Below are 27,044 nucleotides of genomic sequence, written 5' to 3'. Positions count from 1 at the left end.
AACCAGCCTTAAAAGCCTTCTCTCTTTTATAAAACTGCTAGGAGAGAATAGTGGGGAACATTAATGACCCCCCACGGTAGTGAGTGAAAACACAAAAAGCACAGAACAAAGAAATCCAAACTGAGTATAGCTTTTACTACATTTGTCAAATTTCACCTAAGGGGGAAAAAAGAAAAAGATGGAATTTTAAAAGCTTTCTGCAAAAGGCTGCACACTGACCTCAGTGTTTCAAAGCAGGAATGAATGAGAGCTGTCAGTCTGGATCTTCCCACTTTGGTTTTATCCCCCACCTGCAGGCTTTCCAACCTGGACTCTATTCTTTTTCACGTGGACCTGTGAACCTGGGTTGAGATTCATTGATGCACAAATTACCCATGATTCATACCAGCCTTTTCCATCTAGCACCACTGACCCAAAGTGGATCCCAAAATGTCCTCACTAGAGTCCAACTGTCTACCTTCAGCCTCAGGACAGCAAGGCCCCCTGGAGAGATGGCTGAAAGAAGGGTGCTCAAGGGTGATAGCACCCATGATGCCAGGAGAAGGGGGCGCTGGGAGCAGGCAGGGCTGGGCCACCCTCCACTCATCACCAGTCACCTTTTCATTCTGTTCTACAACAGCAAGCATCATACGAGGTTTCAGAAAGGTGACTCTGGGGCAGAAGACGCTGAGGGCCCAAGTCCTGCACTTTCAGGGAGCTGACAGCATTTTGCATTTGCCCGATCTTTATATACGCAGATGTCGCTAGGAAGCAGGAGCAGTATGGGGCTGACAGTATTGATAATGTGCTAGGACTGCACAGATTTCAGATGCTCTGATGCTGGGAGCTGGTGGAAAAGGTGTTGCAGGTGGGGGGAGAAGCATTTTAAGCTGCATTACTCCATTTCCAGCTCACAGGAACCCTGAGAGGAAGGCAGGTCAGAGATGGGCGTCCTCACCTGGGAGATAAGCGGTCACATGACTTGCCCAGGATCATCCAGAAAATCCCCTTCTCCCACATCAGAAGCTCCTTCCAAAAGGCAAAACTGGGTGCCTAAGAGTCTGAGAGTGCCTCCAGCCCCACACACTTCGGTGCTTTGTTTGGAGGCACGTCTTATACTGCCAGTTACTGGGCACGCACCACGAACCAGGCACAATGCTGAGGGCTGCTGCTGCTGCTGCTGCTAAGTCGCTTCAGTCATGTCCGACTTTGTGCGACCCCATAGACGGCAGCCCACCAGGCTCCCCCGTCCCTGGGATTCTCCAGGCAAGAACACTGGAGTGGGTTGCCATTTCCTTCTCCAATGCATGAAAGTGAAAAGTGAAAGGGAAGTCACTCAGTCGTGTCCGACTCTTAGCGACCCCATGGACGGCAGCCCACCAGGCTCTTCCGTCCGTGGGATTTTCCAGGCAAGAGTACTGGAGTGGGGTGCCATTGCCTTTTATCTCGTTAATCCTCCGAATTTTCTCATCCTCATTTTACAGAGTGATCCAGAGAGGAGACAAGCTAACACCTCACCATGTTCCAGGCACTGTTCTAAGCCTATTAAGTATACTAATTCATTTAATTCTTGTAACAACCCCCTGAGCTGTGAACTGTTACTGTCTCCATTTTACAGATAAGGAAGCCAAGGCCTAGGCAGGTTCAGCAACTTGGCCAGAGTCACACAGCAGGCCCTGAGACAGAAAAAGGACCTTAGACTAAAACTAAGGGCATCTGAAGAGTGTGGCCTTTAGATAATAAGAATGTATCAATATCGGTTTATTAATTGTAACAAATGTACCACATTAATGTAATATGTTAATAATAAGAAAATTGGAGCACATGGGAACTCTCAGTGCTATGCTCACATTTTTCTATAGGTGTAAAACTGTTCTAAAAAATAAAGTCTATTGGTTTTTTAAAAAGTGACTAGCCTAGACTAGACAGGGAGACCAACGTGGAGAAGATGCACAGGCCCCGAGTGCTGAGAATCAACGGGGATCCTGAGAAGCTGGAGCCAAGAAGATAGACAGACACGCACACACAGATCTGGAAGAGTATCCACTGATTTGAAAACTGTGAAACATATAAAAAACACACACATATACCACCTGCATGGTTGATAAACTCAGGGTATGTATACTGAGGGAGCAAATGCCTGGCTGGTAAGGACCAAGGAGATGATGGAGCCTGATATGCTCACTGAAGAGTGAGGAAACTGAGGCCAGGAGAGAGCTGGACAGCCAAGATCCTCATCCCAGTCCTGCCTCTTAGTCACCAGGTGACTTTGGTCAACTCACCGCACTTCTCTGGACACCATAGTGTCCATCTGTAAAACTGGGGTGTCAATTCCTGCTTACACCACAGAACTGTTAGGAGGCTTAAACTAGATAATAGATCTGCTTTGACAACCCCTGCTCTCTGGGATGTACACAACCTCCTGTGGATGATAAGGTCACAGCAAAGGACAACACGACTGCCCTGTTCCAGCCCGGAGCTGACAACTGGCCAGATCCCACCTCTCTGGCCAGCACACCCATCCAGCACAGTCTTTTCCCCCAAGCTGGGCACTGGTTTTCTCCTGGGAACAAATGGGAGAGAGAGCCATTGGTGACCTAGACAGCTGTGGGGTCCCTGGATAGTAAAACTTGGGAACCAATAGGAGCAACTGACCTGAAGAAATGCCAAAACGAAGGAATCATAATCAGTAGCGACTCACTGTGAAGTCAGTACTTTCCCACACTGACCTTTCCCCACAACAGCCCTGGAACCAAGGGAAAAGCATCCCCACTTCACAGATGGGAAAGCTGAGCCTGGACAGGGGAAAGGAGGCAACACTGAACTTTCTCTCCTTACTCAAAGCCCCAGAAACAGTGCTGGAGCAAAGCCAGCCCTCAAATTTCGGTTGATTGACTCATGAGCAAACTGAAGCTTCTGCAAATGTGAACCCTCCCTGGACTGTACCCAAGGGCAAGCCTGAAGGGTGAGCCTGGACACTTGAGCAGCAGAGCTGGGCCGGCCTCTCACCCAAACTGGGAAAGTGTGGGGCTGTCCCTGATGAGCGCTGGTTGAGAGTCAGCCATGTCCTTGCTCAGTCAGGCTCAGTGACCCAGGGAAGATCTCTGCCCCTCTCTGTGCCTCAATTCCCTTGTGGGTCACAGAGGGGTCTCAGTGCCTCCTGCACCACCTCCCCCCAGTATAGGTGGACATGAACATCCTCTATAAAGATGAAAGGTTGTGATTAAAGGAGATTTTGTCCCCAGACAGGCAGAGGACACCCACGTCCTCATCTCAAATGCCCCCTCCACAGTGTGCTCCAAGCAGAGCCAGTGGGAGGGACAGTCCCCACACCCCAAGGATGACCCCACCTGAGTCCCCTCCAGCACACAGAGCGGGCCAGAAGCCAGGGCAGCCAGCACAGCTCACGAGCATCAACCTCGGAAATCCCGAGCCCAGAGGTGCCAATGCCTTGAGCACAGGCCAAGACAGGAGAGGTGGTCCAGCCCACCTCCGTGCAGACACAGGCTGTGCACAACTTTATTCCTCAACTGCAGGCAGGGAAACCAACAGGTCCTAGCAGGAACACAGGTCCCTGCTAACATGACCCCATAACACACAAACCAGAACAAGCAGCTGGCCAGACTCCACTGGGGCCTAAGGTCTATCTGCTATGGAGCTGGTTTTGCCTAAGGCTCACTCAGAATTTCCTATACCCCTGCTCCAACAGACACCATGGTAAAAACAGTCAGGTGCCTAGGCCAGGTCCTCAGAAGCCAGATAGATGCATAGCATGCTAATGCTAACTCTATCACCCAGGCCCGGTTCCAGGGCCCAAGGGGGCCAGACTCATGGGGTCTAGGAGGGAAAGTACTAGCGGAAAAGAGCAGGGTCTCCTCGAACTTTCCAGGACTGAGGCCTCGCCAGGGTCTAATCAGGCCGTGGGCCTCCCTCCTCCTGAGCTCCTTCTGCCTGGCCTCTGAGGTTTCTCAAGACAAGCCTGAGACTGTCTCCAAAAGACCCCAGAAGTGCACCAAGCTTCAAAATCCTCTTTTCCTCCTTCCTTCCACCTTTCCCTCAACCTCATTTGTCATTATTTCACACATTCATCTCATTCTCATGGGCTATCTATCTCCATTCAGTGCTCAGAGGAAAGCAATGGGACTGGAGGCTAATTGACACTGAAGTGCAAAGGACTACAGGCAAGAGGCCCCAGGGCAGGAATACCTGCGCTGGTTGCACGGGGCTGATGAGCTCATAAATCAGTCTGCTTTGTCTACTCTCATGAGTTCTTTACTTCCTTCCGTTCCTAACCCACAGAGTTGTTAAAAGCTGGAGGGAGTCATAACTGTTCCCACGGCAGCCATTGTAGCACTATCTGCAGTTCCACCCTTCAAAGCCCACCTCAAGTTCCACCTCCTCCCTGGGTCTCATGGAAAGAGTGGGGCTGTGCAAACGCTGGGATGCCTCTCAGGTCTCACCTGGCTCTGCAGTTCCCCTTGCGTATGTGACATGTGTGATACACACGTGTGCACACACACGCACATCCAGAGTAGCTGCTACATGAAGCCAGGGAGTCTACCCGTGGTCCCTCCCAGCCTGTCCAGCCAATGGACACTCAGTAAAGATATGTGCTGGGCCCCACCATCTCCCCCTGTAATCCACTCCCAGTCTCAGACACCTCCTAAAGCATGGATCTGGTCAAGGACCTCCCTGCCAGATGCTCACAGAGGCTCTGCCCCATGTGTGAGGAGCCAGCCCCCCAGCCTGGCATCCGAGCCCCTGCACATGCCAACCTCCCCACCCCCCTTCGCTCTCACGGCTTCCCAACACGCGCCCTAATGTGTCTGTCAATGGAGGCAGCGTGCCACCTCCCACACACTCACCACACTCTTCCCAACTGCCTGAACTGCTCACTACCTGTTTCTACACAATGACATTTTACCCACCCTTCAAAGCCCACCTCAAGTTCCACCTCCTCCATGAAGCCTTCCTCCTTCCTTCCAAATGCCTGTGACTCTTCCGCTTCTGAACGCTCAGCCCTGTGTGCGTCTCCCTTGCGGTCTTCATGACGTTCTGCCTCGTTACTGTTCCATGCCGCCCACCCCACCGTCATGAGTCCAGCACGCATCTCTGGGACACCCGCAGTGCCTAGCACCAGATCATGCAAACACCAGACCCTTGGCAAAGGACATCTATTGGCAAAGCATTGACCCTAGGACAAGAGAGCCTTCCAGGAAAGTCTCCTGGGGTCTGTGGCCAGCCTTACGCTGCTGACCGTGTGGGCACCTGCCTTTCCCTTCCCACCACAGACCAGGCATCATGGCTCAGTCTAGGTAAGGGCTGTTTTTATGGCCTGGTGTCTCTAAGCCAGAGCCAAGAGCTCCTTGGAGCCATGTGACACAGAAGGAAGCTGCTCTTTGCACCCTCCACCTCCAGTTGGGCAAAAAAAATTTTCTTTTCCATTGCATAAGATGCTTCCAATGGTGACAAGCCCAACACTACTGACAGGAGATAAAAGCCCTGTGGGTGTGAGTGAGGAGCAGAGAGAGGCCGCGTGTCTACATAGGACACATGGGTAGGCAAGTGTGAGCAGCAGGAGCAGCTAGCCGCACGTGGCCCCTCCAACAAGCAACAGAAGGAGACACAAGGTCTGACCAAAATCAGAGGCAGCGCGATCCACCAGCAAGGTGCTTTCATGCTCTCTGCGGACGTGATCTGAGAGGAGCGGATGGTCAGGGTAACACACACAGGGCTAACCATCGCCACCCAGCCCAGCCAGGCCCCTTCTGCAGGGCTGCAGTGAGGGGCCCAGAAGAGAAGAAGGGCCAGGCTCTGGAAGCCTCAGGGGGCTGTGAGGGTTTGAGAGGTTGGCACGTAGGTTGTGCCATCAGGATGAGCCAGGGTCAAGGCCTCAGGAACCCAAGGGGAGGCCCAGCTCATCCCAGAACTCAGAGAAGGAGCTTTCCCCCAGCTCGCTTCCTCTCCTGTCAAGTGGGGACAGCAACCACCTTGAAGTTCATATGCGGCTGCCTTGGGTCCTTCCAAGAGGCCAGGCGTCAACGGGCTTGGGGAACTATACAGAACCTTGCCTGTGCTCGTTGAGACCCTGGGGCAGAGGGAGCCAACACAGACAGGCTTTGTAAGGCTAATTTTGGGCCGATGAATTGCACCTGCAGGGAGCTAGCCTAAGGAAATCATCCTAATTAAAGAAAATAATCCTTATACATGAGGACAGTCATCACAGTGTAATTTATGATCGTAGGAAAAAAACAGAAAGCGTCTAGGTAGCTGAGAATACAGAAATGACAAAGCGAACTAAGGTTTAGCTACTCAATGGAACCATTCAAAAATTTTTCAAAGACTATGATTACATAGAAAATGGTGATGAGTGACATTAACTGAATAAGTCATGATACTTGTACCATTTCTTTCAATTTTTCAGCTTAAATGAAGGTTGAATTTCATACTTTAATATATAAGAAAGACTCATAATGCTTTAAATATGTAGTCCAACTTCTACTTTGCCTAAATTTTTTAAAAGCTATGTGCTGGGAAGATATTAGGAAATACTCAGAGAATTAACAAAGCGGTGATGTTGGCAACCCACTCCAGTACTCTTGCCTGGAAAACCCCATGGATGGAGGAGCCTGGTAGGCTGAAGTCCATGGGGTCACGAAGAGTTGGACATGACTGAGCGACTTCACTTTCACTTTTCCTTTCATGCATTGGAGAAGGAAATGGCAACCCACTCCAGTGTTCTTGCCTGGAGAATCCCATGGACAGAGAAGTCTGGCAGGCTACAGTCCACTGGGTTTCAAAGAGTCGGACACGACTGAATGACTAATGCTAACTAACTGTGTTTTATAAGGGGGAGGGGAAGAGAGACGTTACTTCAATACACAGAAATAACCTGGATTTGGGGGACAAACTCCAGACAGGACTTCCTGAGATGTAACTCAGGGGAACACAAGCTTTTCTGAACCAGCCCTCCTGGGTGAGACCAAAGGTTTATGATCCACCCACATCCCATTCTCACTTTCCCAGAGAAAAAAGAACACTGAGAAAGAAACAAAATAAACCAAAATAGCAAGAATATGGCAATTACACAAGAACAAAATCATCAACAAAGCACAAGACAATAGCAATTTCTATGACTGAAAACAATGAAAACAAAAAAGGCAGCAATAAAGAGACAGGACAAACTCAAGACAGCACTAATGTTGCTTTGGAAACAAAGCTCCTTCCGAAAATCACAGGAATTCCAAAGGCTCTGCCCAGTAGGAGTTTGCAACACTGCCAAGTGTTATGCAGCCGCCAGACTGCTGGGCGGAAACACCCAAGCTCCGTGGGAGAACTCCAGGACAGCTTGCTTCATTTTATGATTATCAAACTTTAGTAACTCCTAATAATGTGCTTCTTAAGAAGCAGACTTCGGGTGGATGGATAAATGAACCTCTGGCATCATTCACCTAAAAACCCAAGAAAAGTGTCTGTGTTTGGGTCAGCACATCTCAAACAGCACCATCCCCACCTCCTGACACTGGCCCCCCAGGGCCAGGGAGCACGTGGAGGGATATCTACTGCCCAGACAGCAAGGCCCAGGCCACAGACTCTCCTCTGCAGATGTGGGCCCAGGGACAGGGCCAGGCTACTGGGCAGGGCAGAGTCAGTGAAGCAGACAGGAAGCATCCTGGGTCCCTAACCACAGTCATCGAGGCAGAGAGTGGAGCCTGGGTCCCTAAGTCCTGTCATCTGCACTTAAGAGTTCACACCCTGGTCCTGACGAGCCCCTCCCTCTGGGTGCCCCAAAGCATGACCTGGCCTAGAGTTTAGCACGTGATCAGCAGAGACCTACCAGCTGATGAGGGAGGGAGGGAGGGAGGAGGCCTGCCTCCCCCCAGATCTCCTGATGTTCTTCATCACGTCTTCTGTCACGGAGCTTCATTCAAGGCCAATCGTGCATCCTGGACAACACAACTGGGCAGGCCCTTAAGGCCCATCTGGTCGAGAATCTCAAATTGCTAGTTTAACCACAAAACCCTTTGATCAAATAGAATCCTGCTCTCGAGCCTGCTCTACACATCGACCAAAATGGACTGCGAGGAGTGAGGCACGGGTGGGAGAGAGAGGGGGTAAGAAGGGTAAAAGAAGGGTAAAACCCCTCTTCTCTCTGCTCCCCAGAACTACAAAATCTTCTAGGGCGATTCCTGGAAGCCTGGACTCTTCACTAGGTCAGCTCCTACAATTCCAGGTGGGGACACTGAGGTCTCAGCAAAGGCACACGGGGTCAGCAGCACAGCTGGGACCAGCACCTATATCTGTCTGCTCCCTGGAATCCAGGAGGGCAGGGCCACAGCTTCCTGCAGGCTGAGATGCCCACAGCACCTGCACAGGGTCTGCCCAGAGAAATCACACCTGCCCACCCGAGGGGAGAGGAGTGGCTGCCAGTCACTCAACTCCTCGGTCAGCTCGCACGTGTGTGAGCTCCAGGGCTGTGGGGGACTCGGGGCACTGCTGGAGCTGCACCTGGTCCCCCCGCAGCATCACAAATGTCAGCCCTCCTCCCGCGCCCTTCAGGTGAGTGAGTCCCCTCTCTCTTCGGACCCGCACTCATGAAGCTCCCTGAGCCCTCGCCTGACATCTAAGAGAACAGGCAGGTGCAGGAACTTGCCCCAGGGAGACAAAGTCTCAGACAAGATGGATGGGCTAGATTATCCTATACTAGGACAACCTGCCAACAGGAACCCGGCCTCGGCCTCTGTCTCCTGAGTTCCTGCTTCACCAGGAATTCGGGCAGTGGTGCTCAGCTCCTCTCCCACTCGGGGCTGCTGGGTGGGAGCAGAGACCTCCCAAGTGGCCAGGCTGTCCCCTGGGCTGTTGGGTCCCACCTGGCCTGGTCACAGTTTGGAGAGCTGCTACTCCAAGATCCCAGAACTTCCCTCCTCACCCCTACAAAGCTCAACTCATGGCTCACTGTGGCTAGAAATAGGGGTGGGCAGGGGGCAATACCCAGGGCCCCAGATTCAATCATAGACTATTTGGAGGAGAAGAACCCAGAAGCCTGGTATACCCCACGAAATGAGACCTCCAACCCCCTACAAGGCTTCTAGTCCAAGGATAACCTGCTGGCGCTTCCACACAAGGCCGACCTATCACAGACCAGACAATCCATCTCTTCTGCCCCACAGGGACCAAAGCCCAGAAAATACTTTAATTGTGCATCAGAGTTTCAGAAAAAGTCCTCCTAAGTCATAATGTGCACTTCTAACATCTCAGTTTGATAAGTTAAAGTCAGATAAGTACAGGCTCAGACCAGAAAGATCAGGATCACAGATTGAGATACAGGGTCATTTAGTCCAACCTGCCATTTTACAGATAAGCTAACTGAGTCTCAGAGAGGTGTGTGTGTGCGAGGAGCAGTCAGGGCTGGGGCCCAGGTGTCCCAACCCAGGATGTCGGTGCTGCACAACTCACACGGGGGACTCGTGAGTGGGCCCTGGGAGCTGTGCAGCCCAGGGCTCTGCCCTGGAGTCTCTGTACAGGGAGCGCTGCACACACAGAGCTTGGCTCCCCTGCCCTCTCCATCGTGTGGAGTAGAGCTCTGTCTGCTCTCTGATACAGGGCACCAGAAGTGCTGGAGCCGGGAAAACAGATGCAAAGTCACAGCCCAGGGCCCGCTGCCCCGCTGCTCAGGTTACCTTTGGGCATGATCTGATGCATGGCCACTGAGAGGAAGAAGATGGAGTCGCTGTAGTAGGTCCCAGAGCCAGCACTGAAGTGCTTCTGCATGGCCTCCACGACGGGGAAGAGCTTGTCTGTCAGCACGCCAACATCGTGGAAGACGACCTGCGGGAGGGCACAGGCAACGGCAAGAGTGAGCACCCCAGGCGGGGCCCCAGCACACACACGGGCCATGGACAGGACAGATATGGCCTTTCCAGGGCCCACGAGAGAGGGACATGGAATCCCTAAGAGCTAAGGAAACGAGGAGCAGTGGGGAGTCAGCAGAGTCCAGCAATGGGGATGGGACACCAAGTGTGAGGGTGCGTAGGCAGACATGTGGGGCACAGTGGAAGAGGAGTGGGCGCCAGGGAATGGGCGCTGCCCCAAGTCTGCCTCTGCTTCTGCACTTCAAACTGCGCCACACTGGAGGAAGCCCTGTGCCCAGAGACTGGAAGCCAATTTAAAGGGTCTGGTCATGAAGTGAGGACCCTCAGCAAGTCTGGGGGCCTGGCACTGGCTCCAGCATCGCCTGGAGGCCGCTATACATGTTCTGCATCGTAGTCAGACGTTCCACCTCCCTGCCCAACAGTGTGACAGGGAGAGGGTCTGGCCACTAGAAAATGAAATCTGAAAAATGCCTGGAGATGCAGTCAACTCATCCATTGACTCAACTACCATTTCTTGAGTGTCCCAGACACTCTGGAGGTGCTGAGAGAGGTATCAGGAGAAACCAGGCACCACCTTCCTCAAAACACGCAGAGTCTCGAGATGTCACCAGCGGCTCTGTCACAGAAGTCTGCAGTTTATGAAACACTCTCATACACACATAGATCCCCACTACAACCTGGCCTTCAGCAGGCAGACATCCAACTACAACTGAGAAAGTAGGTACTCAGAGACGTTACACTCATTCAAGATCACAGAGCTAACAACCCGCAGAGCCAGAACTGAACTGTGGCCTCCAGACTCCAAGTCTCACGCTCTTTCGGCTCCACACAGCTCCTCTTTTCCTTAACAGTGACCCATAGAGGAAAACATCAGCAAGATCAGCAATTAAAGGAGACATGAGAGCCTCCTGAGTCAGTTTCCCTTGTTTGACATTATTCCAGATGATCAACCCATCCCACAGAGAGCCCCAGCCTCACATGAGACACCAGATTACCATGCACTCTGCTCACATACGTCTTGCAAGTCTTCCCTGTTGCTCTGTGTGCCCCGCAACACCCGGCACATTCCACTGCACACAGAGGAGCTCAATAAATGCACCCAGGCCAGAGCCCAGATGCCCCTCCTCCTCCTCCTTCAATCCTCCCACGAGATCTACGGATGACTTTCCACCTCCATCTTCCCTGGCAGCCAACAGGACAGGATGAGCCTGCGAGGTGGCCACCACCTCGACTCCAGGGTCAAGGACCTGTCTGAACAGGGTGCCGACCATGAAAGGAGGAGCCACACGAGGCCCCTGTCTGGCTTGCAGACACTGTCAGCAGCCCTGCTGCAGGAGAAATGACAGATGTGGGCAGTGCCCGAGAAGTCCCCGAGCGGGTAGGCTCCATTTTGTCACTTACCTCTGCCCTTTCCCTCCACCTGCCCAGGTTCCTCCCGGGCCAGCCCTCGGTGCCACACCCAAGCCTGCAGCCCCAGAGCTGTCAGCGCTCAGCCGGCTAGAACAAGCGCCTCACCGTCCCGCAGTGGCCAGCTGTCCCGTCTGCTTCCCCCTACTTTAGGTTCTGCTTTTGGCCAGAAATCTGTTTTTGTCTTAACTCATTTAAGTGTTTCCTTTTTATTCTCAGATCCACTTAAATTTCTAAAACACTATTAAACAAAAAAATCTTTTATACTGTGTTAGCCTTCATCATTCCCTATCTGTAAGCCTTTAAATTTTTTATCTCTTCATAAAAGTCTTTTTACAACTTCTTGTCATTTGTCTCCTAATGCACTGTTTGCCTTTATCCTTTTTCTGACTTTTTTTCCCCTTTGACTTTTTCCCCTTTCTGTGACCTCTCAACCTGGGCTTCCCTGGTAGCTCAGCCAGTAAAGAATCCACCTGCAATGCAGGAGACCTGGGTTCCAGCCCTGGGTTAGGAGGATCCCCTGGAGAAGGGAACGGCTACCCACTCCAGTATTCTGGCCTGGAGAATTCCACAGACTGTATAGTGCATGGGGTCACAAAGAATTGGACACAACTGAACGACTTTCACTTTCACTTTCTTTTCCAACCTGGGATGTGGAATCCAGACCAGTTCTGCTGTTTCTCAACACAGGTGCCAAACTAGGCTTTGGCCTTGACAACCCCACACACATCGCTCCCCTGACATCCTGGCTGCAGGGGCACCACAAACTCCACAGGCTTCCCCACCTCCTGTCTTGCGCCCCCCAAACCAGCCTCTGTTGTAATGAAAGATGAATTTTCCAAATATGCAAATTCATTTCTCTTCGTCTTTGGCTTCAAAACTTCCACTGGCTCCTCAGAGCCTCGGATCACAGTCCAAATGCCCCAGCAAGGCCCCACACTAGTGGTTCCAGCTGCCCCTCAGCCCTCCCCTCCCTGGGCACTGAGGGGAACTGAACCAGGCAGTCTCCGCCCTGCCCGCCACACCCTGGTGTCCTGTGTCCTACGTGTTTGCCCCTGCTCTTTGCCCCGTCTGGAACAACCTCTCCCAGCCACCATCTGCCAGGTAAACTCCAGCCAGTCTTCCACTCTTGCTCAGACACCCACTTCTGGCCTCCCCATGGCTTCCCATAATGCGTCAGGCTGTCCTGAGCACCCTGTGTCACAAGGAGGGAGGCTCCACTTCCCCATCTGTCTCCTCTGCAGGTCCCGCTTCTGCACTGGCTGGATGGGGCACTCCTGGAGGCCAGGATCTGGGGCTGCTCGGGGCCCTGGGAAAGCCCCAGGCCATGAGGACAGGCTCGCTGAACTTAATAAGCTGCATTCTACCCAAGCTACTAGACCTCTCGAAGCCTCAAGTGGGCCTCAGTTTCTTCATGGATAACACAGGAATGACAACACCTTGCCTCCTATAAGGACCACCTGGGACAAGCAGATAAAGCACCTAGCTCAGGGGTTGCCACGCTTCACTCAATCCAAAGTGTTAGCATTCTGCACACGTGCACACACACAGACACGGCCCCTCCTTGGTCCCCTGAGCTTCCTCTGTGATAGCATACTACACGCACACACACATGCACGCACATATCCAGCCCCTCCTTGGTCCCCTGAACTCCCTCTGCTCACAGATCAGCCTTCACTCATGAGCCGGCTTTTCCCTCTGAGCCTCATTACACCTCTAACAACTGCTAGAAACTGGAATTTGACAAGAAGCTGGAAGCTGACAAAAGGGCCCTCAGATATGGAAGCCTCTGCATTCATTAAAAAGGAAGAGAAAAAAATGGATGTGTACCCACACACACTCAGAACAGGGTCCACCACGGCCAAGCCATGGGGGAGAGACAGCAAGCGGCAGCCAGCTCCCTCCCTTCCCCAGGCCCCCGTCTCACCCCAAAGCTTCACAGGAGACAATTACGTCCCATCAGCATTAATAGATTTATGAGGACAAACTGTACTGGGTACGTTGTTCCAAACGCTGTACGGAGAAGCCAGCTCCAATGAATATTTCATATAATAAATCTACTTAAGGATAAATTATTATGTTCCATGGAATACACTTTCTGCAGCAAGAAGCAAAGCACAGACACTGCAAGCGTGAATCAAAGCGCCAGGCCTGCCGGGATCTCAAACAGGTTTGTAAACTGTGGTCTCCTGAGGGTGGGCTCAGAGTCTGGCACTCTCTGAAGCCCCCCAGCCCAGCAAGGGGCTAGTGCCTGGCAGCGGTGATCAAAGCAAGAGTGATGGAAGAGAGAAAAAAAGAGGGAGGGGGCAGAGAACATGCTCCCCTCCTGCTACCCCTCCCTCTGCCCCTCCTTTTCAGATCCCCCACTTCAGGGGCCACAGGAAGAAGTACCACATAACCCAGAAACCCATGCCACAGGTGACTCCCATACTGAAGGCAGCTGACCCATGAGAAGATCCAAGATGACAGTTTACAGCAACTGACTACAATTTTTTTAGAGATGTAGATTAAAAAGCCAAATCTTATGTGCAACTTTTATTAATTTATGTATGTGAAAGTGAAGTCGCTCAGTTGCATCCAACTCTTTACAATGCCATGGACTGTAGCCCACCATGCTCCTTGGTCCACGGGATTTTCCAGGCATGAATACTGGAATGGGTTGCCATTTCCTTCTCCAGGGGATCTTCCCGACCCAGGGATCAAACCCGGGTCTCCCGCATTGTAGGCAGACGCTTTACCGTCTGAGCTACCAGGGAAGCCCAATTTATATGTACATATTTTAAATTATAAAAATCTTACTCATTATTATTTCCATCTACTACACACCTTACAAATTGAATTTTTCCAAACCCTTCATGTGCTCCTCAACACGAATGTCTTTACCAACCCCAGAGTCAAGTTGAGTCATTCAGAGCAGTTTTCCAGAACACATCATCCAATCATCCATTCAAGATGTTTCAGATACAGCCCCTTATAAATCTGTGTGGGATGTTGTCACCAGAAATGGCATCTATCCCAGCCCTAGAGAACCCATGTCCATACCATTAAGGCAGTTGGTTTTTTCACCAGCCTATAACCAGATATTTGCAGCCACTTTAAAAGGATCCCTTATATCAATATTCCACATTTATAATTATGAGATCAAAATCCCAGAAACAGTGGCTAAATCTGTGTTAAATTTTTCGGCTTCCTTTTACCTTTAATGAAGTCTGTCAAGAGAATTCTAGGAGCACCCATATTCAGTAATTAATGCTTCAGGCTAAGGTGGTCTCAAGCTGTACTTTGTTGTTCAAAATAAAGCATGTAACCGAGAGAGTGCCACGTAAGAGACTGGAAAGACATCTCTTTTGCAAAGGACAGCCTGGGGATGGGGGAGAAGGGACGTTTGCCTCATATCCATTACATACAACACCTTCTCAACACCTTCTCCAACACGGGGAGGCCAAAGCACCCAGAACGGCACAGCCTGGTGACAGGCAGGGGCAGATGTCTGGCCCCGGGCTCATTGGCACAGACAGGCCTGAAGAGCCAGACCACTGCTCCACTAAATGTCCACTGGGGACAGAGCCATGCCAAGCCGTAGCTCAGCCTGGAAGAGAAAACTCATGTATCACTCGGCATGCCCACTACGAATCAGGTCACACAGAGCTCTTGGAGCCAAGAAGGGAGGTGGTGGGGCGGGCCTTGTGCCCAGGGAGACGCCAGGCTTCCAGGAAACGCCAAGGCCTGTCTGAAGGGCGGCAGGCACAGGGCCACCAGGGATGGCCATGTCACCTCCCTGGGCCCAGCTGTCCCTGGAGGAGCTGCTGGAGGGCAGAGGGACAGCACAGCACTCCGGGAAGTCTGCTCTCATTGCGGGATCCAGGCACTGCAGGAACAGCCAACAGGCGCCCGCTTCTCCCAGGGGCCTCCCAGAGTACCGGGCAGGAGAGCTGCAGTGCCAGCTTCTGGACTTGACAGGAGAGAGCCCACAACAGCTATCGCCCTGCTCCATGCGCACCAGTCTGGGGTGGAATCTCATGTGTGCTGGAGTGCCCAGCCGGGTCTGCGGGCAGCTCTGGGATCAGATGCTAAGTCCACGCTTCATCACCTGGCAACCTCTGTCAAAACCCCAAAACTACCCCGTCTGAAAATGGGAGAGAATCATGTTGCTGGTCTCCAGGCTTTTGTGAGAAATGCAATAGCAACTCAGTAAAGGACAGCTGATCTAAACACCCTGTTCTGCGAGTGCTCAAATGCCTTTCCCAGGCAAGAATACCTTGATTTGATACAAAAAATACCTTCTGTAATAAACAGCCCAAGTCACGATACAGCAATAATCGAAGCTGCCTGGCTCTGCAGCACTCCAACTGCATGAGGGCTGAGTGGGTCCCCCCATAGGCTGGTCAGCTCCCACCCGTGCGATCCTAGTTTGGGTGATCTTAGTAATCAATTCCAACAAGAGCTGGAGGCAAATGATTCCCTGGGGGAAAAAAAAATTGTTTTCTCAAGAACATCAACGATGAATGTGAAAACACGATGAATAGTTTTAGGATGGAAAGAAAAATCTGCTAACAGACTGGCAGCCTTTCAATCCCACAAACATGCCAGCACATTTCCACTTCACGGCCTTCGCACCAGTGGTTCCCTCTGCTCACAATGCTCTTCCTTAGAGTCAAGCACAGCTGTGTCCTTCCAGCTCTTCCGGTGCCGGTTCGTATGTCACCTCCTGAGAGTTTCCCAACCAAAACGGAAGCTACTCCCCCTGCTCCACCCCACCGCACTCTGGCTATTCAATTACCAGACTTATTTTCTCCAGAGCACAGATCACCACCTCAGCAGAGATGGGCCACATTCCAGGTCTCCAAAACCTCAGTCAACCAGAGCAGGACAGAACGAGGAGAAAATAGAATGTAAGAGGGACAAGGTGGCAAACGGCGGGGAGGAGCTGAAGGATCTATGGGCTTCTGCTCAGGGGCGAGGGTGTGGGGAATTCATACCACCTTCCACACATGCTGGTCATTCTCCCCAGTCCCACCCTCTACCCCGCTCAGGTTCCCACCTTGTTCCATTTTCTTGCCTGTAATGGCACAAGGATAAATGGTTACAATAAACCTCCTCCCTCTTTAAGACGTCAATTGTCTGTTGACTCAGGAGGGCTTCCCTGGTGGCTCGGATGGTATAGAATCTGCCTGCAATGCAGGAGACCCAGGTTCGATCTCTGGTTTGGAAAGATCCCCTGGAGAAGAGATATGGCTACCCAGTTCAGTAATCTTGCCTGAAGAATTCCATGGACAGAGGTGCCTGGCAGGCTACAGTCCATGGAGTCACAAAGAGATGGACATGACTGAGCGACTGACACTTTTCAGGAGCCCAACAAGAAATCAAGGAAGAGCAGCCTGTCGTGTCTGGAGGAGAATGGGCCCCGGACTCGGGAACTGGAGCCAGCCCCTCTGGGTGCCCAGCTGATGGCACCAACTTGGATTCCCCCTTGCCCATCCTCACCTCCTTACGCCCAGTGGTGGGAGGGTCCTGGGCAAGGAGATGATGAGATGAAGACCTTGTTAGCAGAGCAAGGTACAGAGGTTACACACAGAAGGATACGCAAGTAAAAGCTTGTCTGTCTTGTATGTGCTCTGCTCTCAGACCTTCAAACACCTGGGCCTTCCAAGTGGATTTCCAGGATGACCACCAGGGGTCATGGCAAGTCACGGGGACGGAGGGTGAGGAAGGACCCAAGAAAAGACCACACACTGAGAGGAAGGGAGAGAGACAGAGAAGTGGGCCCAGATGCCCTCCAGGGCGACGCCGAAGGAAAAAGGAGTAGGGGGGAGGTCTGCACATGTCTGTGACCAGCTATCAGGGCCATCACACAGGCTGCATGCCCGTGCAGATATCATGGCACAGCTGGGGGGCCCCTGGGCACAAACCTATGATTTCTACAGTGCAGTGCATCCCATGCCCGCAGCGCCATGGCCAGCCCCACCACCTGCCACCCTGCCTCCCGCGCCCAGGGCCCATCTCTCAGCCCTGAGCAGTCACTCTTGCAGGCAGCCGGTCACTCCCTATCTTTTCCAGCACTTACTAAAGAATTTGTTCAGTGAGCTCAAATAATCTGTACACAGTAGGTATAATCATTCCTTAGTTCACTTCTTTTATAAATTATGAGGTTTGGGTTGTTTTCATTTAACCATGAATTTTCCTAACAGTAGGATCCAGTTTTCTACAAAATAAGCAAAAGAAAAAGCATGAGAGAGAAGGGACAGAAGAAGAGCGGGAAGGAGAGCAGTGACCCTGCAGCGCGTGTGTGTGCTCAGTCGCTCTGTTGTATCTGACTCTTTGTGACCCCATGGAGTGTAACTTGCCAGACACCTCTTTCCCAGGCAAGAACACTGGAGTGGGTTGCCATTTCCTTCTCCAGGGGATCTTCCCGACCCAGGGATTGAACCCATATCTCTTGCATCTCCTTGCATTGGCAGGCAGACTCGTTACCACAGAGCCACCTCGGAAGCCCCGGTGACCCTGCAGTCGCAAGGTCTGCTTTGCGAAATCTTAGGGTAAGTGTCCCAGCTCACCCACACACCAAGGAGTTGGCCAGCTGTAGGGCTGTCAGGTCTTATCCACCAGATCCCTTGACTTCTTCTTTTTTGTGTGGCCATCTCCCATGACCTGTGACCTCCCAAAGAACACTGCTGTTTTACGTGAGTGACACCCAAGGGACGCACTGAGCCAGCTTCCTGTCTCCATTGAACAGGCAGGAAGGTGGCCTCAGCCAGGTCTCCCACACCCCCCTCAGACCACGTGACCCCCCTCCCCTCCTGGCTTTCTGGGGTGGAGACACAGTGGGCGCCCAAGAGCACCGTGGCCCCCGGAGCGCGCAGCTGAGCTCCGTGCAGCCAGGACAGTGTCCATCATCTCCTGGTGCTGACACACCTAAGCTTCCTGAAAGGCCCTGGCCCAATGCTCCCCGAGATGCGGCATCGGTTCCGGAGGGGACAAACAGGACTGCTGAAGGAGCACAGAGACCAACCACTTTAATACTCACAGACTTACTTTGATATGTAAAACACTGCAAAAATTAAAACACTTTAGAGCTATGATTTCACAGATATCACCTAAGGAGAGGCTAAGAGGAAAAAAAGTGAATCGATTTAAAATACATATTAAGCAGCTGATGCTGCAGGCAGTTCTAAGATATTGGCAAAAACCGTGAAGGAAACAGTCAATGGCCTGACTCTGGGGACTCTGTTCACGTCCACTGCATCCATCTGAGGGTGAGGTGATGTGTTTAAAATGCCGAGAGCAGTACTGGCGGCCAGGAGGCATCCACGGGCTGAGTCTCTGCCTCCCCAAGGTCACACATGCTGACGTCAGGACTGGGTCTCCTGAGTCCCCATAAGCAGCCTGTCCACTGAGTCCCCGCCTTAACCTCCAGCTAAGACAGTCCCCCCACCACGCCCCATTCCCAGCACTGCTCTGCCACTCGAGGAACCGGCACCTGCTCACCGTGGGGCCGCAAAGGGACAAAACCAAGCAAGGGTCAGGAAGCAACGTGGACAACCACGAGTCCACCAGCCGGCCGCCATCAACACCATGCCCCTGATGAAGGAGGTAGCCGTGGCTGCTTGGAGAGGAAAAGTCACCCATCCCAGGGGATGTGGTGGACGGTGGCCAAGGCCCAGCTGTGAGCCCAGGCTCATCTGATTCCAGAACAGCAAGGCAACCACCCCCATGGCCTGCCCTCATTCCACTTTTCTTATTTTGTCCCCTCACCAAGGGCAGAGTCCCATCGAGTGAGAAAGAGGTGTCTGGCAAGTTACACTCCACGGGGAGGCAAGGAGTCAGATGCCACTGAGCGACTGAGCACACGCGTGCGCTGCAGGGTCACTGCTCTCCTTCCCACTCTTCTTCTGTCCCTTCTTTCTCTCTCATGCTTTTTCTTTTGCTTATTTTGTAGAAAACTGGGTCCTACTGTTAGGAAAATTCAGTGTTAAATGAAAACACCACAACCCCAGCTCTGTTGGAGAGGCATATGTTGTTGACAGCCCTCTCAAGGCCACAGGCCCACGTCTGAATTAACTCTAGCATAGAGAACCCTTCTCCTGGATGGGCCCAGCATCCCGCCCCTGTACCCGACAGCCCCCCAGCTTCCACCTACTCAGGCCAGCATCCTCTCTCTGGCCTCCTGCTGACAGGTCTCCTCTTCATGCAGTCCACACAGCAGCCAGAGTGACCCTTCTCTGCTCAAAACCCAGAAGTGGCCCCTCCCATCACTCCGACAAAGCCAGAGCTCTCACGGGCCTCCCACGAGGCCTGCCCTGTCTCTGCCACGTCCCCCGACCCCAGTGACTTCACTGCAGCCCACGGCCCCTCTCTGCTGCTCCTCAAACCACCAGGCACCCAGACGCTCTCCCAGCTCCCTCACTCTGCCAGGTCTCTGGCCCAATGCCACCTTCTCAGTGACAGAGCCCCCACTTCCCACCTAAAGACTGCAACAGCCTCGCAGCCCCCTCATCCTGCTAAACCTCCTAACTCACCTCCGAGGAGGCGGTACAATGTACTCATCTGCTTCTCAAGGAACAACCAAGAGATGAAACGAACCCCACCCAGTTTCGAGCCCCTATTTCCCGGTGTCCCAGGCAGCAAAGCAGACAAGTATCACTGGCTCATTCAGTCCTCTTCCTCCCAGGTCTGCTCCACAAGGGCAGGGCTCTGACTCTCCCTCTCTTCATGGACACGCCCGTGTGCATCAGTGTCCTCGGACAGAGCGGACACTCCCAGGCACACAGTAAATACTGGCTCCGTGGGGATTTCACCCGGCAGCAACGCCACCTGGGCTCACACAGGCCTCAGAAAGAGAGCAGCGCCCCTCTGCCTCTGGAGGTGAGGTCCCCCGGGGCCAGCAGCGCAGCTTGGCTTCCCCCGTCACCATTCATCTGCTCTGGCCTTCAGTTCAGTTCAGTCACTCAGTCGTGTCCGACTCTTTGCGACCCCATGAATCGCAACACGCCAGGCCTCCCTGTCCATCACCAACTCCTGGAGTTCACTCAGACTCATGTCCATCGAGTCGGTGATGCCATCCAGCCATCTCATCCTCTGTCGTCCCCTTCTCCTCCTGCCCCCAATCCCTCCCAGCATCACAGTCTTTTCCAATGAGTCAACTCTTCGCATGAGGTGGCCAAAGTACTGGAGTTTCAGCTTTACCATCATTCCTTCCAAAGAAATCCCAGGGCTGATCTCCTTCAGAATGGACTGGTTGGATCTCCTTGCAGTCCAAGGGACTCTCAGGAGTCTTCTCCAACACCACAGTTCAAAAGCATCAATTCTTCAGCACTCAGCCTTCTTCACAGTCCAACTCTCACATCCATACATGACTACTGGGAAAACCATAGCCTTGACTAGATGGACCTTTGTTGGCAAAGTAATGTCTCTGCTTTTGAATATGCTATCTAGGTTGGTCATAATAAGCACTGAAATTTGGCCCTTCCCTCAAGCTGTGTGAGCGCACAGACTGTTCCACAGAGGGCACAGCCAGGTACTAGTGAGGGACAGGCCTCTGCCGCCCTGCAAGGCAGCCCCCAGCCTCCACCCTGACCTGCCAGTTGCCGCAGCTCAGGCCCACAGCTGTGCCCACAACAGTGGGGACCCCTCTGCAAGTCACAAAATCCAAAGTGGGTGAGCAACATGGACAGAGCCAAGAGCCTATATGTACAAGTCACTGATTCAAGCCCTCACGTCTCAGAGAGGGACAGTGAGGTCCAAAGAGGGGTGTGGCGGTCTCCCCCCGTTACACGGCCCGTGGCAGCCAGTCCCGAAGCCAGGCCCCCGAGACAGAGGCGCTGCACTTGCAGCTGGAGGTACCTCCTCTAAGAGACTCAGGAAATGCTGGGGAAGAGCAGGTCAGGTCTCCACTCGACCAGAAGGCTTGCAGTGGCACCGAGAACACGCGAGTCTGCCCGCAAAGCTGCCCACAGTCTCCACTTCCCAAAACAAAGGCATCCAGACCCACCCAGCAAAGGGGAGTCTACACCAGGTCCTTGGCAGAACTCAGAGCTGGCATGGGGACCACCGCGCCGGGGAAGTACTGAGCAGCATCCGGGAAGGTGCACAGACCCCCGGACCAGGGAAGACCCTTCCAGGTGTGAAGACTAGAGAAGCTCAAGCTCGTCTCTGTCTGCAGATGGTCACCCAAATGGTCACAGCAGCAATGTTTGTGATGACAAAAAAGTGGGAGCAACCTCATTCCCCCGAAGGCCCAGGACTCTTGATTCCTCAGAGCTGAATACTCTCACGGGGCTGCAAGAAAACTCCCATGTTTCCAGCCTCTAACAGATCCCCCCGAGACATCTGGAAATCCCTTCCAGATGCTGAACACATCACAGAACAGGGCTGGATGTCAACAGCTCCTGAGAACAGGCAGTGAGACAGCAAGATCCTATTTCACCTCCTAGACCAGGGACTTGAGACAGAGCTTTCCCCGTAGTAAAGAGGAACGCTTTCATTCCACATTTGCTCTCAAAAGTTGTGCGACCCTCTGAGATCCATATCAATGACTAAATTCAGTTGCTCACATTTCTGGCCAAAGCAAAAGCTGCTCAAGGAGTCAGAAGAACGGACAACTAAACACAACTGACTCCCTAACACCTCACTTCCTCTGCCAACACTGCTCACCACACTCTGTGTAACACCCCAGCCCCTGCTGCCAAAGGGGGTCACTAACCAGGCTGGTTTTAGACAGGAACCCATGGAAGTAAGACTCTCAGACAAGCTGAGGAGCTTGTCTGTGGACAGGGAGCCCTGTCCACTGTGGACTGCAGGTTACCTGTGCCCCCAAGGCTGGCAGCAAGTAGCTGGGCACCCACGCCCTGTCCATTCATTGCCTGCTCCTGGCTGAGTGACCTACAGCACAACCAGACCCCGAGTAGGTGGGCGATCAGGGATCTGAAACTTCGGCCGTGTTTCAGGTGTCAGCAGTGCCCATCCCTGGGGACCAGGACCAAAGTCTCACTCCACACTGGCCACAAGTTACACTCATCTTAACACAGATCAGCAGCAGCCAAAATCGCCAGCAGCTTGCTCTGCCAACCATAGGGCACAGATCCACCTCCCTCCAGGGTGCCTTCAGAGCAAGGTCTCCTTCCCACGAGCTGCTCTCGTGAGCAGAAAGCTTGTCCCTCCCCCACTCTGAGAGAGGTGGGTGTCACAGGGGGATAAGGCAGCTCGGCGGGTCCCATGGCTCAGTCACCCTCTCACTCAGTACCTACACCGAACGTAATAAAAGTGTGCAGCCCAGGCCACCTCTGTGCCAAACTTGGCCCTTTTGTAAGACAAACCTGAGCATCCAGGCAGCCAGCCCACACAGCCCAGGCTGGGGCATGGCCACCCAGGATCTGACCTGGGACACAGGATGGGCAGGTGCAGTCCAGCGAGGCAGGCCATGAAGGGGTTTCCAGGGGGCGGACCCAGACAGCATACTGCCGCTGGGGGGCAGGAGGCAGACCTGGATGGGCTTCATGGAGGAGGGGGCCCCCATGCCTCAGGTCCACCGCAGACCCCTAGTCTACTCTACTGGTCACACACGGGTCCTCTAGACACATTAAGTCATGTCGTTTCATGCCCATGACAACATGTTGAGGCGGGGTGCAGTGCCGTGCCCCTGTGTAGGTGAAGAAGTTGCTCGGAGAAGGCAGACCACTCCCCACTGCCTCCCAGAGGGATCAGGTGGGCCTGGGGCCCTCCCAGGCCTGTCTGAAGCCCATGCCACGCTCATCCAAGAAGCTCCTGCCCATCCCTGTGCCAGGCTGCACCCGGAGTGGGGAGAACCAACGCACAGCCCGCCGCCAGGGCCTCTCACCTGGCAGTCTCACCAGTCTGCAGGCAGCAGGGGAGGACAGAGGCACTACCAAGACCAGCTCAGGCAACAGGGCTCCGGAGGGTGGACTCTCCAGGTGGGCCAGGTGGATGGTAACCAGAGAGGTACCAGAGTGCCTACTGTGTCATGATGTCAGCTCCCACAGCAGGGAGCCCATTCCCTGGTGCCCAGAGACCCTGTGACACAGCAGGACTGGGCTTGATGGGGTGCAGACTCAGGAAGGGGACAGCAGTGGGATCCCATCAGCCCCATCCCCCAACACACACACACTCACACACACACAGGCTCAGCTGCCCTCCACACACACACACACACACACACACACACACAGGCTCAGCCTCACCCACCACACACACACACACACACATTCACACACAGACTCAGGTAGGGGACAGAAGTGGGATCCCATCAGCCCCATCCCCCAACACACACACACTCACACACACACAGGCTCAGCTGCCCTACACACACACACACACACACACACACACACACACACACACACACACACACACACACACACAGGCTCAGCCTCACCCACCACACACACACAGACTCAGGTAGGGGACAGAAGTGGGATCCCATCAGCCCCATCCCCCAACACACACACACTCACACAGGCTCAGCCTCACCCCACCCCACACACACACACACACACACACACAGACTCAGGCGGGGGACAGCAGTAGGATCCTATCAGCCCCACCCCCCAACACACACACACACACAGGCTCAGCCTCACCCCACCACACACACACACACACACACACTCAGCCTCCCTCCACACACACTCACATAGGCTCAGCCTCACCCCACCACACGCACACACACACACTCAGCCCCCCTCCACACACTCACACACACAGACTCAGGCAAGGGACAGCAGTGAGATCCTATCAGCCCCACCCCCCCAACACACACACACACACACTCACACAGGCTTAGCCCTCCTACACACACACACACTTACACACACTCAGTGACAGATACACACTCACACAGGCTCAGCCCCCTGTCCACACACACACACACACACAGGCTCAGGCCCCCACACACACTCACACAGGCTCAGCCTCACCCCACCACACACACACTCACACACAGGCTCAGCCTCACCCCACCCCCACACACACACTCAGCTGCCCTCCAAACACTCACACACACAGACTCAGGCAGGGAACAGCAGTGAGATCCTATCAGCCCCACCCCCAACACACACACACACACTCAGCCCCCCTCCACACACACACTCAGCCCCAACACACACACACACACACTTAGCCCCCTCCACACACACTCACACAGGCTTAGCCTCACCCCACCACACACACACACTCAGCTGCCCCACACACACACACACACACTCAGCCCCCCTCCACACACACTCACACAGGCTCAGCCTCACCCCATCACACACACACAGCCTCCCTCCACACACACACACATACACACTCAGCCCTCCTCCACACACTCGCACACAGACTCAGGCAGGGAACAGTAGTGAGATCCTATCAGCCCCACCCCCCCAACACACACACACACTCAGCACCCCCAACGCACACACACACACACAGTTCCCCTCCACACACACACTCACACAGGCTCAGCCTCACCCCATCACACACACACACAGCCCCCCTCCACACACACACTCACACACAGGCTCAGCCGCCCTCCACACACACATTCACACACTCAGCCCCCCTCCACACACTCACAGACTCAGGCAGGGGACAGAAGTGGGATCCTATCAGCCCCACCCCCCCAACACACACACACACACACACACACACACTCAGCCCCCCTCCACACACACTCACACAGGCTCAGCCTCACCCCACCACACACACACACACACACAGCCCCCTCCACACACACATTCACACACAGGCTCAGCCCCCCTCCACACACACTCACACATTCAGCCCCCCTCCACACACACACACACACACAGGCTCAGCCCCACCTCACCACACACACACAGGCTCAGGCAGCAGACAGCAGTGGGATCCTGTCAGCCCCACCCCCAACACACACACACACACACTCAGCCCCCCTCCACACACACACTCACACATTCACCCCCCCTCCACACACACACTCACACAGGCTCAGCCTCACCCCACCACACACATACATACACACTCAGCCGCCCTCCACACACTCACAGACTCAGGCAGGGGACAGCCATGGGATCCTACCAGCCCCACCCCCCCAACACACACACACTCACACAGGCTCAGCCCCCCTCCACACACACTCACACAGGCTCAGCCCTCCTCCACACACACACACTTACACACACTCAGTGACAGATACACACTCACACAGGCTCAGCCCCCCCTCCACACACACACACACACACTCAGCCCCCCTCAAACACTCTCACACAGGCTCAGCCTCCCTCGGGGCCCTGCATAGGCCGGCCACAGGACAGTGGGAGCCTCTCCAAAGGCCCTGGGGCCTGCATCTGAGGCTGCCCCATCAGCTGGACTCTGGAGCAGCTGCTCAGTGGATCGGGCAGTGAGGCCATTCAGTGTACACAAAACACAGGCAGTCACAGGTGGGTGAGATCTGATGGCTGTCTCAGCTAAGGACACACAGAGACCAGCGCGGCCCAGGAATTGGCTTCAGAACAAACAGAATGGACAGCAGGCAGGGAGTCAGCACGGGAGGGAAAGCGGGTCCCAGACCCCGTCCGCTGACCGCTGTGTGGCCTTGAGCCGTCACTCGGCGTCTCTGGGCCCATTTCCTCACAAGTTAACAGAAGGGGACAGGACTTCACAGCCTTTCCAGCTGCCTCCAGCCCTGACCTCTAGGACCTGCTGCCACAAGAGGGAAGTGAGGCTCCAAACAACACATGCCACATCCTCAACAGAGGCCCCCTGGCTGGTTCTCAGGGCAGAACTTGGAGGAGGAATAAGAGACCCACTGCGAGCAGGTTGAGGGGACCTGCTCTCCTCACAGCACCCGGTGACGAGGGGAAGAGGCCAGGTGTGTGAGGCCCCCACGAGCAGAGGGCACCGTGGGAACCCTCCTGGGGGGACACCAGCTCTCCCACAGCAACCCCGTTTGGAGGGCCTGGAATGAAGCCCCAGAACTGACATCACAGGGCTTAGCACCCAGAGCTCACCAGCCAGAAAGGTCGGCTCCCACCCCAGCTCCACGCCTCAGAGCCCAAGCTCTGAACCTGCTTTGGGCTCGGGATCCTCACCTGGGAAACCTCTTCCTTGGGGAGAAGCCCTCCATCCTCCCAGGACTGAGGAAGAGAATGAAGATGGAGTCCAGCAGCGGCCCACCACTCAACTGATGCCACCTGTGCAGAACAACACTGGCGCTGGGAGACCCCTGAGGGAGCTTCCATACCCCGTACCCTGGCTCGAGGTGCAGCCTGGCTCGCGGCAGTGGCCAGGAAATCAACCAGTATCTCCCAGAGGAGCAAAGTAGAATCGGCGAGCAGGACTTGTTGGGGGGTGACCCCAGAAGGAGATGAACAACGGTGTCAAGTCTCCCCCAGTCTCCCATCCTCCCACTTGGGAAAAGCCTGGAAAGGACACGTGTTTTACAACTTCCTGTGTCCAGTTTCAACATGCCAGTAAGAAGCTGTGGAATATCACTCAGGGCTAGTATGCGCCTGCCCATCTCACAGATGAGAAACTGAGGCTCAGGGACACTGGAAGCGTTGCCAGAGGAAGCTGGGGTCAGGGAGAGCCCCAGGACCCAGGATCAGGCTCCCTGGGTAGGACTCAGAGAGTGAGCCGATGGGCAGGGGCTGGGCGGCTTACCAGAGAGGCTCCAGGCTCACCCACTGCGGGCTCTGGGCAGACCAAGCAGCCACTGCCGCCCCCTGCCCTTGCCTGCATAAGGGGAGAGAGAGACCGATCCCTCCCACCTCCTCCAGACCAGCATCAGCAGCCCTGCATAGTAACACACGG

The 27,044-nt window shown here is 54.0% G+C and overlaps 1 protein-coding gene across 5 annotated transcripts in view; it reads right to left on the bottom strand.

Moving 5' to 3' along the window:
* The window catches only part of XXYLT1 (xyloside xylosyltransferase 1), a 179,152-nt gene that overhangs the window by 140,075 nt on the left and 12,033 nt on the right, over positions 1-27,044 (bottom strand). For 2 of the 5 annotated variants that reach the window (XM_006071656.4, XM_044943332.2), the window contains exon 2: positions 9,660-9,807. In XM_006071656.4, the coding sequence (XP_006071718.1) occupies positions 9,660-9,807 (148 nt within the window). Of the gene's footprint in view, positions 1-9,659; positions 9,808-26,323; positions 26,426-26,894; position 27,044 lie in introns of those variants that run through there. The other 3 variants (XM_044943331.2, XM_044943328.2, XM_044943335.2) reach the window with 3 other exon arrangements.

This window comes from Bubalus bubalis, chromosome 1 (genome assembly GCF_019923935.1).
Source record: "Bubalus bubalis isolate 160015118507 breed Murrah chromosome 1, NDDB_SH_1, whole genome shotgun sequence".
Lineage (NCBI taxonomy): Eukaryota > Metazoa > Chordata > Mammalia > Artiodactyla > Bovidae > Bubalus > Bubalus bubalis.
Note: the sequence above shows the minus strand (reverse complement) of the source record. Positions and strands in the feature narration are given on the sequence as shown.